General features: G+C 43.7%; 1 protein-coding gene across 1 annotated transcript in view; it reads left to right on the top strand.

The window, feature by feature from the left end:
- Positions 1 to 17547, top strand: part of LOC111581384 (prospero homeobox protein 1) — a 32807-nt gene extending 15260 nt beyond the window's left edge. The window contains exon 5 of the mRNA XM_023289527.3: positions 12568 to 17547. Within this exon, the coding sequence (XP_023145295.1) occupies positions 12568 to 12753 (186 nt within the window). The 3' untranslated portion in view covers positions 12754 to 17547. The remainder of the gene's footprint in view (positions 1 to 12567) is intronic.
- Positions 17548 to 18696: the final 1149 nt, after the last annotated feature.

Here is an 18696-nt window from a genome sequence, read left to right as displayed (position 1 = left end):
TGTGTGTTGTTGCTTCGAGAGATGGAGTCCGTTCGTGTATGTGTGTGAGTGTTTTGTTGTTGCTGCATTTCCCAGTGTCCTGTTCACCTCGAAGGGTACAGCCGTCCCTTGGACCGGCCTGGCATGCTGGCAAAGCACTTCTCCTGTGTGTGTGTGTGTGTGTGTGTGTGTGTGTGTGTGTGTGTGTGTGTGTGTGTGTGTGTGTGTGTGTGTGTGTGTGTGTGTGTGTGTGTGTGTGTCACTTTGAGGGGGGAAAAAATCTCACTGTTATCAAGGTTAAGCGTCCTACTGTTTTAGTGAGAGGAAGGGGAGAGAAAGAGGAGGAGAGGGTGGAAGAGGGAGATGGATAGATAGGGGATAGAGGGTGAGAGCTTGGAGACAAAGGAGAAAGCGATGAAGGGAGGGAACAGAGGGGGGAATGTGGAAAAGGGGGGAGAAAGAAGGGGAGAAGGGGTAGAAAAAGAGAGATGACGTGCAGGAGCGAAGTGCCCTTGCGAGCGGTGGGAGTTTTAGCGAGTGCTCACATTTAAAGTGCTTCACTCTCTTTCTCTGCCTTTCCGTCTATCTCTCTCTGTCGTTATTTGTCCACTGGGGCTCCTCTGTGTGCACCCGAACACACCACACACACTTCCCCACATCCATCTTCAACTCTCTTAAGGCAGGCTTTGAAAGACTCTGGCAGGCAGGAGGCACTTGTATATATGGAGGTCTCAATAAGCCCATCAGAGCACAGCAATGAGAGCATTTTCCTTCCATTCAGCTGCTCATAATTAGAGCAGGAATTATTGTTTGCTGAGTCTAAACCAAGATTCTTTCAAAACGTCCTCTGAACTGTCCAAAACTAGCAGGTTGGGTTTAAATTCATGTTATCTTCATCTAAAAATCAATCAATTAAACCATTTATCAAAGACTGGAACTGTAAAAACAGAAAGAATCTTAACCCTAACCCAAAAAATGTTACCAAATCTAAACCTAGAATAGTGATATTTCATTAAAATCACTTTAATTGACATGTCTCGTCAAAAATCAACTGTTTGTACAAAAAATTCTGTGCTCATCGCCACAACCGTGGAGCCGGTACTACTTTAGACCTACAGTCAAATAACAAAAATTCAGAGATTGCAAAGTCTAGTTGAACTGCAGGCTGTGTATTAATAAAACAAATAGCAGACAGCAAGACAAAGAATTTAAAAGTATAAGCATTAAACCATCCATAGTATGTAGAGTTACCAGTGTTGGTAACACCTGTGGGCTTCTGAAAAAAATGTTGTATATGTTGATTACATGCCTTTTTTTTCCAATTTTAATGAAACAAATAATATCAACTTTTTTTTATGATTTATGACATTCTGCACGAATTACATTTTTGAATTCTCTCACTTTGCAGAGAGGTACAGGACTTTATTTTGCAGTGAGAATAAGCCCACAGTGAATAAAAATAGCCCAAAAAGTGCCCAAGGGGTTCAGAGCATTAAACCACCGACTTTAAAATCTAATCCTTTAGTTTATTCTGATCATTTCTGTTTCATTATTCCAAATTTTCTTTGCTTCCAGAAGAGCCGTTCTGTTTTCATATCAAATTATGCTCTCTTTATGGCAAATCACCCGACACCCCCAACAGGAAATGATCTCCCAAAAACATCCGATATACAGTATCCGTGTCTTTGTATTCAGGCTGACATTGTTAGTCAGAAGTTAAAGATGATGCAAAAATGCTTGCATTTCTAATTCGATTTTAAAAAAGTAAAATCTCCATTTCCTTTAATTTATGAATATGTAATGTTACGTTTTAACATCACACAAGTTGCACATTACAGGTCTGACTTTCTTCTTTAAACATAAGCAAATGTTGGACTTAAGCACCACTATGTTTCACTGTAAAGCAAACTAAATTAGATTCTTCGACAGGTTTGAGTGAAACTAAAGTCACGGCAGCCTCTAGGAAGAGAATTCTACACTACTGTTCAGAAGTTTGGGGTCACCCAGACAATTTCATGTTTTCCATGAAAACTCACACTTTTATCCATGTGCTAACATAACTGTACAAGGGTTTTATAATCATCAATGAGCCTTTCAACACTATCAGCTAATACAATGTAGCATTTGAACACAGGAGTGATGGTTGCTGGAAATGTTCCTCTGTACCTCTATGGAGATATACTATTAAAAATTTCCAGCTAGAATAGTAATTTACCACATTAACAATGTCTAGATTGGATTTCTGAGTCATTTAATGTTAATTTCATTGAAAAAACTGCTTTTCTTTAAAAAAATGCAGACATTTCTAAGTGACCCCAGACTTTTAAACGGTAGTGAACACGCAGCGTGACGGATACGTGCTGTCTTCTACCCCTGTCTTCCTGAACTTCCCGTCACACTTTTGGACAAGACTGTCATTCTTTTCCCGGCACCAGGAAGTTACTGTTGGCTGAAGGGGAACAGCCCCATTTGCATGCATAAATGTAAAAATTTGCAAGAAGACAGACGCGAGAGGAAAAGAGTGAGCGAGGCCAGGTGAATAAGTCTTCTGTTGGCCGAGGAGCTGCAGCGGTGGCGGAGGAGGGAGGGGAGATGTTTTGCATATTAAGGTTTTTTTTGCTGGGCAGGTGTCTGAGAGATACAGGAGCTGATTAGAGTTTAGCACAAGGAAAATTTGCCCAGCCATGCAAATTCTAACCCCCCTGACAAAACCAACCGCCTTGGTGAGCACGAAGACTCTGCACGTTTTCTGTGTGTGTGTGTGTGTGTGTGTGTGTGTGTGTGTGTGGGTGTTATTTATACGTGTGATAATGTGTGTGTGACTGCGTGGGTTGTGTGTCTTCTGCTGTTTGATGTTTGTGTGGGAATGATGTGTTTGTGTGTGTTACATATGTGCACGTTTGTTATGTTTTTTTTTTCCCTTCCCGTCTTATATGTGTGTGTGTGTGTGTGTGTGTGTGTGTGTGTGTGTGAGTCATAGAGGTAATGTGGAGATGGAAATGTACTGGATGTGTATCAGGATGCCCCCAAGGCCCTTTTCTGTGGATCTCTCCCCTTTCTCCTCCACCACCACCACCACCTCCTCCTACCTCCTCCTCCTCCTCCTCTTCCTCCCCTACCTGCCTGCACCACCACTTGAAACAGGAGCCTACGCAGATTCAGCAAGCGCACACACACACACACTCTCTCACACACACTCACACACACAGAGTGAGTTTTCCCTTTGCCAGATTCTGCATCATCAAAGTTCCATCCACCTTGGTGGCGTCTTTGGAATGAATATGTCCTCTGTTTCAGTGATCGCACACACACACACACACACACACACACACACACACACACACACACACACACACACACACACACACACACACACACACACACACACACACACGTCTGTGGCCTTTCTTGTTTGATGCTAATCTGCTCTGTCACTGTGCTGGCCTAATACGCTCCCCATCTCCCTCCCAGCTCCTCTTTTGTCGCGATTGTTTTCCCCCTTTTTTTTTTCCTCCTTCTTCTCCTCCTCTCTCCCCCTTTCATATCCCCTCCTCCCTCGTTCGCTCTCTCTCTTCCTTCTGTTCCCTCCTTCCCTCTTCATTCTTTCATCCTCCTTTTTTTGCATGTCTTCCGTTATCTCCCCTCCTCCTCCCTCCTCCCTCGCTTTTTTCCCCCCATTAGGAAGTTTTAATGGCATAATTGTCACATTCCTTCTGGCACAATGAACACCAGCAGTAATTAAAGAGCTTGCCGTTAATTACCTAGACCCCGGCTCTACTTTTTCCTCTTTTCTCAGCCCCCCTCCTGATCCCCTCTCTTCTTCCCTTTCTTCTCCGCTTCTCATTCGCTCTGTCCGTCGCCCATCAAAGTCTTCCGAAAAACACACCCGGCCTCCCAAAGCCTTGACTTTGAGCGAGCGGCGGCTTTCATGTGAGGACTCAAGTGAAAATTCTCACTTAGTGTCCTTTTCTTTTTTCTTTTTTTTACTCCGCAGCCCCCCTCTGTCTGTCTTTGAACCCCCAATGACAACACACATCATCTTTCATAAGACAGGAATGTGTGTGACCTGGTAATGGGTTAGAGAATGAGAGGGGGGAGAGAGAGAGAGTGAGGCAGGGTCTCATAAAGAGGCAGTTTTTATGATGGCTCTGGGAAACTCTCAGATTTCCATAAGACAGACTAGGCCAAGTTTTCTCTGTCAGTGACCACTCCTCCCACACACACACACACACACACACACACACACACACACACACACACACACACACACACACACACACACACACACACACACACACACACACACACACACACACACACACACACACACACACACGGCATTTAAAGAGGAAGTCCTTATGATCTCTATGTGAGCAAAAAGCGGTGAGAAGCCTTCGACTGCGTGCACACACTTGGGTATCATGTGTCCTCCCTTATCAGCTGCTCTTTCTCCTATTGCAAAGATGTGTCACCCCTTTTGTCTCTCTTCCTCTTTTGTCTGTCTATCCGTCTGTCATCTCTGTATTTGAATTGATAACATCCTTCCATTGGGTGTTTTTTGTTTTAGTGGTTTTTCACCCAAAGTGACAGAAAACTTCCCCAAGTATAACCTCCTCCTATGCCTTTTTTCCCATTCCCTCTTCCTTTTACCCAACTTTTCCTCCCTCCTTGCCGTGCTCCCGGTGTCTCTCCGGCTCTCCATCCATTACCGGAGCCACAGAGAGCCGAGAGCAGATGCTGTCTGTCCAACCGCCGTGCCCCATAGCATTGTGTGCTTCACCTCTCCTTCCCCCCTCTCTCCCTGGTTCCTCCTCTTCACGTCCCTCTCGGGGCTCCATTTGTTCTCCACCCAGAGAAGCTAATGTCTGTTTTCTCCTCCTCCTCCTGCTGCTGCTGCTGCTTTTCCCCTCCCTGTCTTACGCTCCTTCATTCCCGGTTCTCTCACTACGTAGTGTGTTCGTTGGAGGGGTGGGGGGTGCGTCTTTGACCGGGGCTCGACCTCAGGGAATTTGAGGTGAAAAGGTCAGAGCCACTGCACTGGATGCACAGGCAAAGATTTAAACATGCAGAAACATACGTAGAAAAAACAACAAAAAAAAAAACACTTGCACACAGGTGTGGTGCTTTTACTGAAGGGCTCTAGGGTTCTCTTTGAAGAGCGATTGAAGACAAAAAGAGGTAGAAGATAGAGGGAGAGAGATGAAAAGCTGGCGCTATAGATTTAAGTTCAGACCTGCCAAAAATACAACCAATACAATTTGCCAGTGGGTTTATGTCAACACACACCTCCCCTCCGACTCGTCTTCTCCCCCCTCGAATCTACAGCATCTTGTGTCGTTTTCTTTCACTCAAGTGCAACAAACTCCCCAAGTGCACGTTACACCTGCACAGCAACAAATCAGTACAAGTATCTGCTGTTCACACACTGGATAAAACCAACAGAACCAACGGACACGTGCCAGCCAGAATTTTTTTTGTCATAAATGTTCAGAGAAGGTTCTGCAAAGTTCCTCTAATGTTTTGAGTGGGAAGTTTTCTTTTAAGTTCCCTGAATGTTCTTTAAAGATGGGATAACCGCAGATAGTCTAAAAATGTTTGGTGATAACATTGTCACGCCCCAAACTGAATGTTGCACTGAGAATGTTCTTCCTTTGTTGTCAAGCTTCTGTAATGTGTTCCATCAACCACATCTCTAGAACGTTACAGGCACGAGGTTCCACATTTGTTAAACAATAAATTCTGCCATCTGAGGTCCCAACAATGCTTCAACATTTTCAGAATGTTACACTGAGAACATCCTGCATTTGTTATCACTGGGTAAACATTTTACAGTACAAAGTTCTATAATGGTGTTCCATTGCAATATTCCAAAAACAACCCATAGAACGTTCTTATTAATATGTCACAATGCAAATAATATGTTATTAAAATACAAAAGCCCCACATCTGAGCTGTAATAACATGTTGGTTTGACAACATTCTTCCTTTGTATCATTGTTAGAACATGAGATTACCTTGATAGGAATTTATTGGAAATGAAAATATTCTTGAAACATTCTTAGAACACTTTGATTGAAATGTTTCATTTAAAAAAATGACTAGAACTTGTAGGTAATGTTAGCTAATGTTGTGGGAACATCCCATGCTAGCTGGGTTGCTTTTCACACAGAAGATGCAAAAAGGCTTTAGGGCTAATGATGACATGAGGGCAGGAAATGCTTTATATTGTGCATTTATCATGACTGTTTTAAACATGAACAGGGTCACAGACTTGATACAGACAGACGCAGAGTTACACAACTAAATATGATACACTACCTATGTTACTGAAGTTGTGAGACTGTTAGAGGTAGCAAGTTTGTTATAACAGGTTTAAAAGGTTCAGCCAAAATTTTCTAAAACAAATTCTGCCAAACCTAATTTTATCCTAATCATATTAGTTGATCAAAATTACTTTAAAAATTGTCAAAAAGAAATTATTTGCACTACCCAGATTTTGTAAAAACACAAAAAATCTACACTCTTCAGGGCAACTGAGAAGCTATTAGTGACCATTAGTGTCACATGACAAAAATTCAGGGTCTTTTCAGCTGAATTGGACTGAACTGCAGGCTGTGTAGACAGTTTAGATTGGAGAAAAGTAAGAAAAAATGTGACAAGTTAAATATCTATAGTCTTCCAGTATTGTTAACACCTGTGGACACATTTGGAAAAATATTCCAGGCTTTTAAAATATTTTAAAAAGAATAAATGAAAGAAATTCAACTTTCATTTGGCATTCTAACTTTAGTATACTGCACAAAATACACTTCTGAGTTCTCTCACGTTCTAGCTATGGTTGTGCTGTTTCCATTGAGGTGCAGGACTTTATATTATAGTAAAAACAATTCACCCACAGTGAGTAAAAAAAACTAAACACCCAGAAACTTCTTGGGCTTCTGAGGGTTAAGAGAAGCCGGCAATAACATTAACAAGAATGCTGTCGGTACTTCGCCTTTTTGTGTCCGCTGGCAGAAGTAAATCTATCTACAAAAGATCTTAAATGAAATATTCAAACAAATCTTCACACATTAGCCCAGACCTCCGCTGCTCCACGAGTGCTGCGAGTGTCATTTCCAACTTGTCTTATGGCTTTTTAATTCTCTTAGTGAGAAGAGTTCGAGAACGAGGAGTATAGAGCGCGCCATCATCTGCTTCTCGGTGAATGGCTGGGGGCTATTAAGGACCCCCGTTTGACGTAGCCTGACAGGTCTTTTCTTCACCGTGCACAGTGTGTGTGTGCATGTTTTAGAGATTTATTCAGTGCGCCGATTAAATGACCAGAGCCGTGTGTAGAGCCTGGGGCAACAGGGCTAGCAAGGAATCACTTAAACATAAAGAAGTACATGATCCCCCCCTCTCTCATTTCCTCACCTGCTCACACAAACATATCAGCTCACTGCGCTAGCTTGCTTTTCCAGCAGTACACCCACCACCACCACCACCACCACCTCCTCCTCCTCCTCCCTTCTTCTCCCCTCTCCTCCCCCTTTCTTCCCCTCCTCCTTCTGTCCCTGGTCACCTTGTGAGGGGCAGCCTGCTCTGTGGCACAGCTGCTGATTATGTCATTATTTCTGGACCATTTTGGTCTCCGTCCGTGTGTGTGTGTGTGTGTGTGTGTGTGTGTGTGTGTGTGCGAGACTAATGAAGCGTGGCAAAGGGACGCATGCCAAAATGACCAGGGCGTGCATCAGAGCTGCAGATGTGTCAAAGCAACCCCCCCATTTTCTCACACACACACACACACACACACACACACTTGCACAAACACACACGTGCACAAACACACACACACACTCGCCCTGCCGATGCCAAAGTCTCGCTCCTTCAATCCAATATGCAGTTTATTATTTTTTCTTTCTTCTCCTGCCATCTTGTTCCCTCACTTGCCCTTCCGTTCTATCTCCTTCTATCCATCCATCCATCTTCCATCCTCCCTCTGTCGCTGCAGCTCCTTGCCCTCCATCCCTTTATTGTTTGCCCCCCCACCCACCCTCCTATTCTTCCTCCCCCTCTCCCTCCCCACCCCCCCACTCTCCTCCTCTCCAGATGTCCTGTTCCTATCTTCCAGACTCCCTTTTTGCTCCTTTCTTTTCCCGTTCTGCCTCCTGCGCTCTCAGCTTCTCAAAGCTGGGCTGACTTCCTGACCTCCAGAGGCCCCCCCCCATGACCCCCTCCCCTTCGTTTCCCTCGGCCATACAAGCTGAGGCGATGAATTTTTGAGTACCGGACTGTGATTTCTGGCTTGTCGCGTCTATTGTAGCCGCGCCACAACCCCCAATTTCTATAAACCGAGGGGAAGATGAAAGGAAAGAGATGCCAAAAGGGCCCGTGATATGATATGAATTGTCAGCCTGTGTGTCTAAGGGTGGGTGTGGGGGGTTTGGGTAAGAAGGGGAGGAGATGCGATAGAGCAACTTCATCAGCGTCTTTGACCCTGTCCTGTCCTTGACTCCTCTGTGGAGGTGCACCTTGAGAAGAGCCCATGTGACGCTAATGCTCATGCACACGCAGACACACCAGACAGCTAGATATACACGCTCGTGCACGTATACACGGCAGCCCCTCAAGGCTCCACGTTCTCAAGGCTATCAGCCCAGCGAGGGTGGCTGGTGTTTGCTCAGCTTTGAGGCCCGCTTCCCGTCCCAGCGGTCTCCCTAAAGCACTGATCCAAACCCCACAAACGAGAGATGTGAGGAGGTACATACTGGAAAAGGTTGAAGGGAAATAACTTGCACTTGAGAAAGAAATGTTAAAGCTAAGGACCAAGCGTGACTTTGCCCTTTCTTTTCCCCGGTTGGTTGGACTCTTGAGCCATGGCACAGTCTTATCAGCAGGAGAGGGGGGTTGGGGACAAGCATGGTGAGGGGTAGGAAGAGAGGGGACATGGGTTGTGTTTGCCTAAAGTGACAGTGCGGGCCAAGGGCTTATCAAGGCCTTTGTAGATTATTGATTGGAGCAGATATGTGAGGGACAGGGGCCTATGTGAGAGCGTGTGTTCGAAGGTTCGGAAAGCTCTGGATTGACTCACTGAAATGTCACAGACTCCTGTTTCGACTCTTGTTTTTTTTAAAGTGGCAGAAGACATCCAACTGTCCCTACACTTAAAAAAAAAGACACATCGGTGCCAGAGGGCAACATCTACGGCATTACAAAACCTGCAACATCCCTGTCACGCACCAATACAGTGACCAAAATGCATGGGAAGTGTTGGTATTCCCAGGCCCGGTTGGGGTTAGGAATTAACCTGGCCAGCAGTGGGGGCTTATGTTGTGTCCCTGCATTTCATCCTTCAAGGCAACAGCTTGCTAGCACACACACTCACTTGCGCACACACGGCCTTATCTTCCAGGGTCTTGTCTTGTTTGGCTAACACTGTGCAAATAGAAGGTGCAATACATCTCCTGACAGTTCCCAAAAGCAACGGGGAGAAACACATTGGTCAAACAAACAGCCAACCCTGAGTCACCGAGAGAGAAGAGATTTCTCAGGCTTTAGCGAAACACATACACACATGCATGCACTTGTGCATGGTTGTGTGTAACAGTAGCCTTTATTTGAGGGCTTGGGCCTCTGGCTACCTTTTTTTAAACGTTTGTCTAAGCAGTCTTAAGACGGGGGTGCTGCTGCCGGACTGAATAGCTCCCAGCAAGCCATCCACAGGCTCCTATTGTCCTCCGTCATATTTTATTATCTCATCAAAAAGCAGGAAATCCGATTCCCTCTCTCTGAAAAAGAGCTTATCCTTCTGTCTCAAAGCAACCTGTCACGAGAGAGAGAGATGGAGAGAATGGGGGACAGAGTTGTGAGGGAGAGAGGGGGGAAGTCGGTGAAAAAGAGTGATTAACTGCCTCATTGCGATCAGTCCTGCTTTCTTTTTTCTTGCTTGCTTTACGTCCTCCTTGATTGGTATTTATCCAATACACAACACAATGCAAAGGTTGGGGAAAAGCAGCTTTATCTCCTTTGCTCATTTCTTTCTCTGTTTTCCCCTCCCCGTCTTCCTCTTCATATTGTGTTACACAAAGCGGGGGCAACAGTAATATCCCTTTTCATGAAAGCTTTTGGTTGTTTTTTTGAACCCCCGTGCCACACACACTTCCATCCCTTCCGTCTTTCTTGCACCATCTGCCATAAGACTTACAGACACAAAATCACAGAAGTTTTTCTGCCATTGTTGCCCAAAGGATTTTAATCTAAAACCAGCATTTTCAGATTTTTTGAAATGTGGCACTCGACCAAAAGTCCAAGAGGAAAAAGATGCATTTTCACGTTTGTCCTACTTCGTGTTGATGCACTCTCAGTCACCTCTTTTGCACACCTCTTCCTCCATCCTTCCCTCTCTCCTCCCCTCTTCATACATCTGTCCTTTAATTTTGGGCTCTGTTGAGAAGTTGTTAAAAAGCCCTATGAAATATGTATGAAGGATTGTGAGCCACGCGATTGGCCCCATTTACCGGACAGCCGAGCGAATGAACGGCCACACTGGATAATCCCCCACAATGCCTCTGGAACAAAGGCCCAACAGCTGACCCTGGAGAGAGAAAGATGAAGAGAGAGCGAGGGGAGGGAGGACTGAATGGGACATGGGAGGCGGTGGAGGCGGTGGGGTGCAAATAGTTAAGGCTCACTGCTGGTCAGGAGGCAGCTCGCTCACATACACAACTCATAGCATGTTACTCGCAAAACAAAGGCTTGTGGGACAGGAATAACTCCCTCTGTTCTCTCTCTCCTTAGACTCTTCTCAGCCCCTCCTTCTCTCGCCATCTCCCTCCCCTCTCCTCCCCTCCCTCCCATTCTCACTCTCTCTCGCTCTCTCAGTCAAGAGGATCTGAAATACCAATACCCTTTTCTCCTTGACATTGCTTTCTCCTTGCAGTCAGCGTTTTGCTGTCCTTTTATAGTCAAAACGTCAGGAGAAATTCCATGCAGGAATATTCTTAGTAATGCGGCACTCCCCTGCATCTAACGGCCGGGACGCTGCACCGCCGAGGTCTTCTGGAGAAAGGCGAGCACTCACTTACTTTAGCGCACCAAGTTGCCCCTCACACCGGGGTCATTGTGCCAGTGTTCCAGCAAAGACAAGCAGCCCAAACAATGAATTATACTCCCTTCAATCCCACCGGACTGGAATTCAATATTTGGGGAATTGGGTTAGGCTGTGTTTTCTTTTTTCTGTCAAGTGCACAAGCTCCTTATTCACGACTCACCTTTTCACTCCAGCAATGGACAGAGATATGCACACACAAACACACACACACACACACACACACACACACACACACACACACACACACACACACACTAGACACACAGGCATCTTAGCCTCCATTCATCACCCCGAGGGGGGGCGGGTGGCCGTCCCATGTGTGTATAAGTGTGTATGCGAGGAGGCCAGTGTGTGTGGATGTGTGTGTGTTCCAGTGGCCACTAACCTTGCTGTGTCCTGACACTCCTGATGAGTATCTGCAGGACACTGGAGGAGAGGAGCGGAGTGCGCACTGTCAGGCATTTGGGCAAGCTGCTTCTGTGCATGTGTGTGAGTGTGTGTTTGTGTGCGAGCATCAAGGGAGGCGGGCAGGGAGACAGTCAGCATTATCCAAGCAGGTGACCCCTGAAGGCTGCGTCGCCCTGGAGCTTCGAGTCGAGGAAAGAGACTCAGCCAAATACACCGGGGTGGCTACTGTGTGTGTGTGTGTGTGTGTGTGTGTGTGTGTGTGTGTGTGTGTGTGTGTGTGCATTATGTAGAGCTCTGTCACAGTACAGGATGTGTCATCTCCTTGGCACAAGGAGGTGTGTGCGGTGGTGTGTGTGCTCACGCCTGCATAAACGTGTGTGTGTGTGTGTGTGTGTGTGTGTGACAGAGTGTTGGCTTGGGGGAAGGTGTCACAGATCTTTGCCAGACTAATCATCTCCATGGTGTCGGTGAGCGCTGCTGTCAGGGACACTAAAGAGGCGGCGTGTCTCCCCGTTCCCAAAGCATTTAGTACTTCCTCTTTCGCCAGCAACCTCTCCGCCGCTCTTCAGCGCAGCTCCACTCTCTTGTTTGGTCACAGATTTACAGAGGGACTCATAAACATGTCACGCTCGCTACGTTGCCAGGAGGGAAGTGAGAAACCTGAGAATTCGCAAGAAAAGACTTTTTCTCAGGCCGACAACCTCAGTCGGTTTTTAAGGAAGTGGATGCTCACGAGACGGGAGATTTATGGTTTTACATCCACAGTGAAAATATGAACTCAGCGTTGAGGACAATGCAAAGGCACTGTAACTGCATGGTGACATGAGAGGGGTGATTTGTGTTTTTGGAAGCAAGTCAACTCTCATCCGTGTTTTATAGTTGACAATGATTGAAGCATTTTAAAGACTTAGATCAAAACTGCTTGCTATAAAGTTAAACAATTACGTCATGACAAGGAGAGCTCGGGAAGCACCACCTTTAAAATTCCCTTTGCAATGCATGAAATGAACTGTGCATTTAAAAATAATGAGGTGGGATGATCAAACAAGTCCACATAAGTAACCGTCTCCTTCCTTTCTGTGTCCCTGAAGGTCCCTGATCGCTTCCTGGAAGTGGCCGAGATCACGCTGAGAGAGTTCTTCAATGCCATCGTGGCCGGCAAAGACGTGGACCCGTCCTGGAAGAAGGCCATCTACAAGGTCATCTGCAAACTAGACAGCGAGGTCCCCGAGATCTTCAAGTCCCCCAACTGTCTCCAAGAGCTTCTACACGAGTAAATCTCTCCTCCTCCTCTTCCTCGCTCACCGCTTTGCGCTTTTGTTTTCTCTGATTTCATAGAATTTCAAAATGATATTCTCTTTTTTTTTCTCCCTTTTCTCCAACTTTGATTTCTTGTTTTTTTTTTTTTTTTTGAATGTATGAAAGTTATGGAGTAGCATTCCCAATCTGAAGCCTTTGTGGCAGTTCCTAAATGACCTAGCTATTGTATTGTTGTTCTTATATTACGATGGTTATTATGTTTTTTTTCTATGATTCTGAATTGAAGAGACTCTGATCGCGCTGGGTGTTTTACTGGACCGTGTGAACCCTCATCCGTTTGGCCTGATTTATGATCAACACTAACTAAAAAGCCCTCTGAGTGTGGAAGGAGTTCCAGAGTTTCCATTTACACCACTAAGAACATAGGCTGGGTTCTCTTAAAGACTTTACTCGTGGCACCCATGGGTGCGCCTCCAGTCCTGGGGGTTTTCAAATGAACTGTCAGTGCAAAGTGGGTGCCTGATAGACTGAGCACAGCCACATGTACACAAAAACAAGGCCTCTTCAGGTTATTGACTGGTCTAAAACTAGACTCTTGGTACTGGTCTGTTCTGGTTTGTGGGACTCGGACCGGTTTCAAATAGCTACTGAGCTCTACCATTGTTTTTTTTTGTTTTTTTTGAAGTGTGTTTTTCCCTGCAAGTAGGGCATTGTGTTTATTGGGTGTACATTATTATTTTGATTACTATTCTTCTTCTTGTTGTTTATGATTATTTGTCACTACTGCTTGCTGAAGATTGGCACTTCAAGATTTGTTTGTCCCTTGATGCCGTTGCAGAAAAAAATAAATTATTGCTATTAATATTATTCCAAAAGATTTTTTAGATTTTGAAATATTTCCCCTCCACACACACACACACACACACACACCCACACCCACACACACACACACACACACACACACACACACACACACAGACACACACACACAGACACACACACACACACATTTCCCCCACCCTCCTCCTAAACTCACTTTGGTTTAGTTTGTCCTTTACTGGAGCGGACTTTGGTTTTGTTGTTTGTTTTGTAGTTTTGGTGGTTGGGGCCTGGGGCAGCTTTGCTGGATTTGGGTTTTAATCAAAGGGACATTGAAGTGGGCTTTTCTATTCACCTATAGTTCATCCAACACTAGACTAGTCCAGTGCTGTTGCTGGGGAAAATAAACAGGCTGCAGAAACACATGAAGTAAATAATGCCGAAATAATGAAGTAATCAGAAGAAGTGTGGCTTTTTGTTTCAGCTGGGTTTTTTTAAACAGCTGTATTTCCATTGCTGCTCCACCTTTGAGAACTAACCTGCTGAAAGAACACTCGTTCATTTTCTCACAATGTTTCATCAATTTTAAGGATTAATGAACACGAACATGTTACAACAGCTGCATAGTTTTCTTTGTCTTTTTATAGCACTGTACACTAAATAGCTCGTTTGAAATGAAGTCAGCCTGTTTACGTGGCAGGCTTTTATTACGATTAGCCTATACATGGTGCAAATGACATTATGAAGTTACTTCAACTGCAGATGATACTTGAATATATTAGAATATCGTGGCAATTTAAAGTGCAGTGAAACAACAGTCAAGCAAATACGCAAGAACAGATGCATCACGGAGAGGGAGATAACTCAAGGAGGGTTAAAGAAAGAAGTGTATATGAGCTGAAACGCATTAATTCTACTTCGAGTGAACTTCCCCCACAAACCACACACACACACACACACACACACACATCGCTGCTTCTCTCCATGTTCACCTGCCTGTGAGTGATTGAGCTCCTCTCTTAGAGCAACAATACGAGGTCGGAGGTGAGCACTCACCCCAGGGGTAGACAGAGAAGCTCTCAGCACTACAAAGAGCAGGGACAAAGGCACAGAGCGAGGAAGAACATGCACCTGAAGCCCTCCGCTCTGTCTTGCCATCCCACACTGGCAGCTTTTAAAGACCCTAAGTGTGATTCTGTCGAAGCCACTGTGCCCAGGTTGTTAAACGGCATTCCTTTCACTTTCACCTGAGATTCTAATCCCAGATTTTCCACTTGAGCTGTGTATCTATTTAGTTTTTTTTTTAACTTTCATCCACCCTCTCAGGCTTTTAAGATTTTTATGAAGCACTTAGTGTTAGCTGCCCTTTTGATGAGGTAAGTTTGAAGCAGAGTGAATACTTTCTAGGGTGCGTGCGAGCTATCTGCTGATCTCACCTTGGCGACATTAGCTTATAGTGTGTCTGTGTGTGTGTGTGTGTGTGTGTGTGTGTGTGTGTGTGTCACAAAAGATCAAACAGGGCAGGTTGCTTAACCTGCTGACTTGTCTAAGCGAGACAAAGCGCCTGACAAAAGGAGGCAGAGAAAGACAGAGCTACTCCCTTCATTATATGTCCCACCTCTCCTCCTCCTCTCCTCCAGTGTTCTTCTACTTAAGATCCAGAGTCCTGAGAGAGCGAGCCGGACACATTTCTCACTGAAGGATGGGCTCGGCCCTGCATGTCTCAGAGTCTCAAAGCACCAGCCAAGGGCTCTAAAGCGCCACAGACAAAGGAGAAAGGAGGGGACACTTTTATCTGATGCACAGATTATCATCGTCCCCCCTCCTTCCTGCAACTCCACCCTAAAGTTAAAGAGTTCCTGCGCCTAAAAAGATTAATTCAGGATAATGAAGACTTATGTGCAAAAAAGAGAAGAAAAAAAGAAGGATTAGCAAGACCTTAATACCGTGTCGAGAATATTTTTGTCAAGTTTTCCTTTTCTGGGGTCTCATTTGATTTTTAGGAGAACATTATTAAAATACATATATAGTCTTTTTTAATAATTGTAAAATATAAATCTATGGGAAAAAATATATACAGTAGTGGAAGTTCTTGGAAGGCGCTGTTAGAAATTGTTTCATAAAAGAAAATCTCGAGGGTATTTTTAGTGACAGCTTTTGTTTGAATCTGTATTCTGAACAAGTGAGTTGTTGGTAGATTAGGAGCAATAGTGGTAGGGTTTTATTTTTTGCAGGTTTTTGTGACCAGTTTTCTTCCTTTTTTGGTTTCTTTACCACTTTTTTTTGTATTGTGCTGAATGGCTGTCTTCTTGAGATCCGAAAATTAAAAGTTGGAATACAATTTTCAGAGTATGAGATATTGTTGCTACTGTAAATACTGTCAGGATGAAACAAAGAATAGCTGTACAGTTTTTTTCTATTATCACTCAGAGTGCTGAGGGGAGGACGGTGAAAAGAAAGGGTATAAAAAAAATCTCTCTCCAACTGGACTCATTTTTGTTGTTTTGTTCCCCTGCCATGCCTTTAACGGGAGTCTGTTTCCCATCGGCAGTGCCCTTGAAGTTGCACCAGCATCCATTTCTTTAATTTTTCTGACATGCATTAGACTAGCGGTGGGGTAACGTTGGCAGCGCATGGACCCCGTCATCCTGAAAAAAAAAAAAAAACAAGGGCAGACCGCCGCCAATGTAGCTCTAGATTTGACCTGGGACAGAGACAGGAACTCATTGTCATCAGGAGTCTAGTGCCATGGAAGGGGAACATGCTGTATAGTTAAAAAAATAAAATAAAAAGAAAGAGCGGGGCAGAAAAAAAAGTCATTTGTACAATTTTTTTTACAGTCGGGATACAGTTTGTGGAATTCCTGTGTGCTCTGCATTATGTGTACATGTGTGTGTGTGTGTGTGTGTGTATAGACGTACTGTACATGAGTGTGTGTCTGTGAGAGAGAAAAGACCGATTATGAGAACCTGTGAACCAGCGAGTGACACAATTCTCAACACTGTGGCCCCTCCCCCAGCCCTGGGAGTACCATCCTGACATGTAAATGATTCTCATTAAGCGTTGGCAACATGTGTTTGGTGTGTGCGTGCGTGTCGCGATAATTTCCTCTGATCTGTTTTCTGACCTGTTTGAAAGAGGTTTTTGTTTCTCTATGCTTTCAGTAGTAATTCCTACTTCTTCTTCAATTTTTTTTATTATTTTCATTATTATTATTATTATTATTATTACACTGCTCCTCTTTTATTGTAAATATCAATGATGATGTGGACTTAAGGTGATAAATACTGCCTTTGTATAACTTAGCAATATGTTATGTAAATAGTGTTTTGTTGATGCTTTTTGTATGACATTATTATTCGATTCTAGTGCAGTAATTCCAACTGGAACAGCCATGTTTAAATACAGTCTGAATAGTTACACAGGTTGTAAAAATAAAACCCATGACATGGCTGCTTTTTTTCCTGTTATTGGTGTCTATTTGTCTTGCAAATTTTGTGTAATTTATTGGTTTAATTTATCCTAATTTATTTGATGTTTTATTTTTGTTTTTGTTTTTTTTCAAACAGGGAAGGCTGTACTGCATTTGAACAAGTAGAACCAACTTAAAAGATTTAATCCTCATCTACTTTAAAAGTGAATTTTAAAAAAAAATTAATCTAACGCGCTCGCTCATTGACAGAAATGATGACTGGAGATCCTGGCAGCTAAATGGAACTGGACAGGGTTTTTTTTTCCTTTAAAAAAACTAAATGAATAAATAAAAGGTTTGACAGGACAGAGGGTGGACTAGAAAGCTGAAACTAGTTTGAAGCAGTTTTGTATTTTCTCTTGAGATTTTATTCCCCTGTATTGCTTTGGCCCAGCCCAAGAAACAACCAGTAGTCAAATTGCCTTTCGTGCCTTCACCCTCTATGAACTGAATGTATGTGCAGTATATATGCAAGCTTGTGCAAAATGAATAAAAAATTGAAATAAAAATGAAAAAGAGAGTGGAAATTGTCGACTGTTTGTATCGCTTGTTCCACTGAGAGTGTGTGTGCAGCTGTGTGATGGGTGTGAATCATTAAAGAAACTCCTATCTTGCATTCAACTTTTTCACGATGTGTGGATTTACTGTTTAGCGAGCAAAGCCTCTGCTCTTTTAAATGCAATAATGAAGTCTCTCTGCAGGCTCCACACACAACTGCAGGTGCCTCACCAGCCAATAGTCTTGTTGCTCAGGTACACAAACACACAACGAAATAATCTCCTCAAGCGACAACATTCAAAGTGATTCAAGGAAATTAACTGCATGATCTTATAAAGGCTGAGATAAAAGTTTGAGGAAAAATGACAGAAAGACAAATCTCTTGAGAATTGTTCTAACCAAAGCTGAGAAGCAGCAGTTATTTTCTTTATCAACTAATCTCCCAATTATTTTCTCCATTAATAGTTTTCTCTGTAAGAAAATAGCGAGAAAAGCCTGAGATAATTCCACCCAGCTGAAGGAGACGTGTTCATAATGCTCGTTTTATTCAACTATGATGAAGAAATGCACCAAAACCTGACATATGAAACGGAAATATTTGGCACTTTTATTTTGAAAAGTGTCTCTGTTAACGCAAATTAAGGCAAACTGTTGTTAAAATTACAAAAAAGTTATAAAACATAACAATGTCATTTCTGTCTAAAATGATAATTTCTTATATTTATTCAAAATAATTGCCCACGAAGTAGAATTGCTTTTTTGACACTTTCCCATATATTTGACTTTTTTTGTGGTTATTTTATCTCCTGGTGAGTTTGGGGAGTCCTTTAAGAATTTTTTAAAAAGACATGGTGTGTTCTCTCTGCGTCATTTTGCCGTTTTCTTATCGTGACCTCTGCTGTACTTTCCACCACGCCTGCCCGTTGCTGTTCCTTTTCTTCCTTTGTTCCTACCCGACTGCTTTTCACTCCTTTTGCTTTGATGCTCATTTTTGGAGTTGCTTCTTTTGTGTCTTTCTTGCTTGCTTGCTTTTATTCTTTTTTTCCCCCTCTTCTCTCTCTCGTGTTCCTTTTCCCTCTTGTCCTCCGCCTGCCTCCCTCCACTTGCCTTAACCGGAGGCTACAGCTCCTTAGGTTGGGCTGAGACAGCATCTTTGTACAACACCGACCGT

Source organism: Amphiprion ocellaris, chromosome 12 (assembly GCF_022539595.1).
Source record: "Amphiprion ocellaris isolate individual 3 ecotype Okinawa chromosome 12, ASM2253959v1, whole genome shotgun sequence".
NCBI lineage: Eukaryota > Metazoa > Chordata > Actinopteri > Pomacentridae > Amphiprion > Amphiprion ocellaris.
Note: the sequence above shows the minus strand (reverse complement) of the source record. Positions and strands in the feature narration are given on the sequence as shown.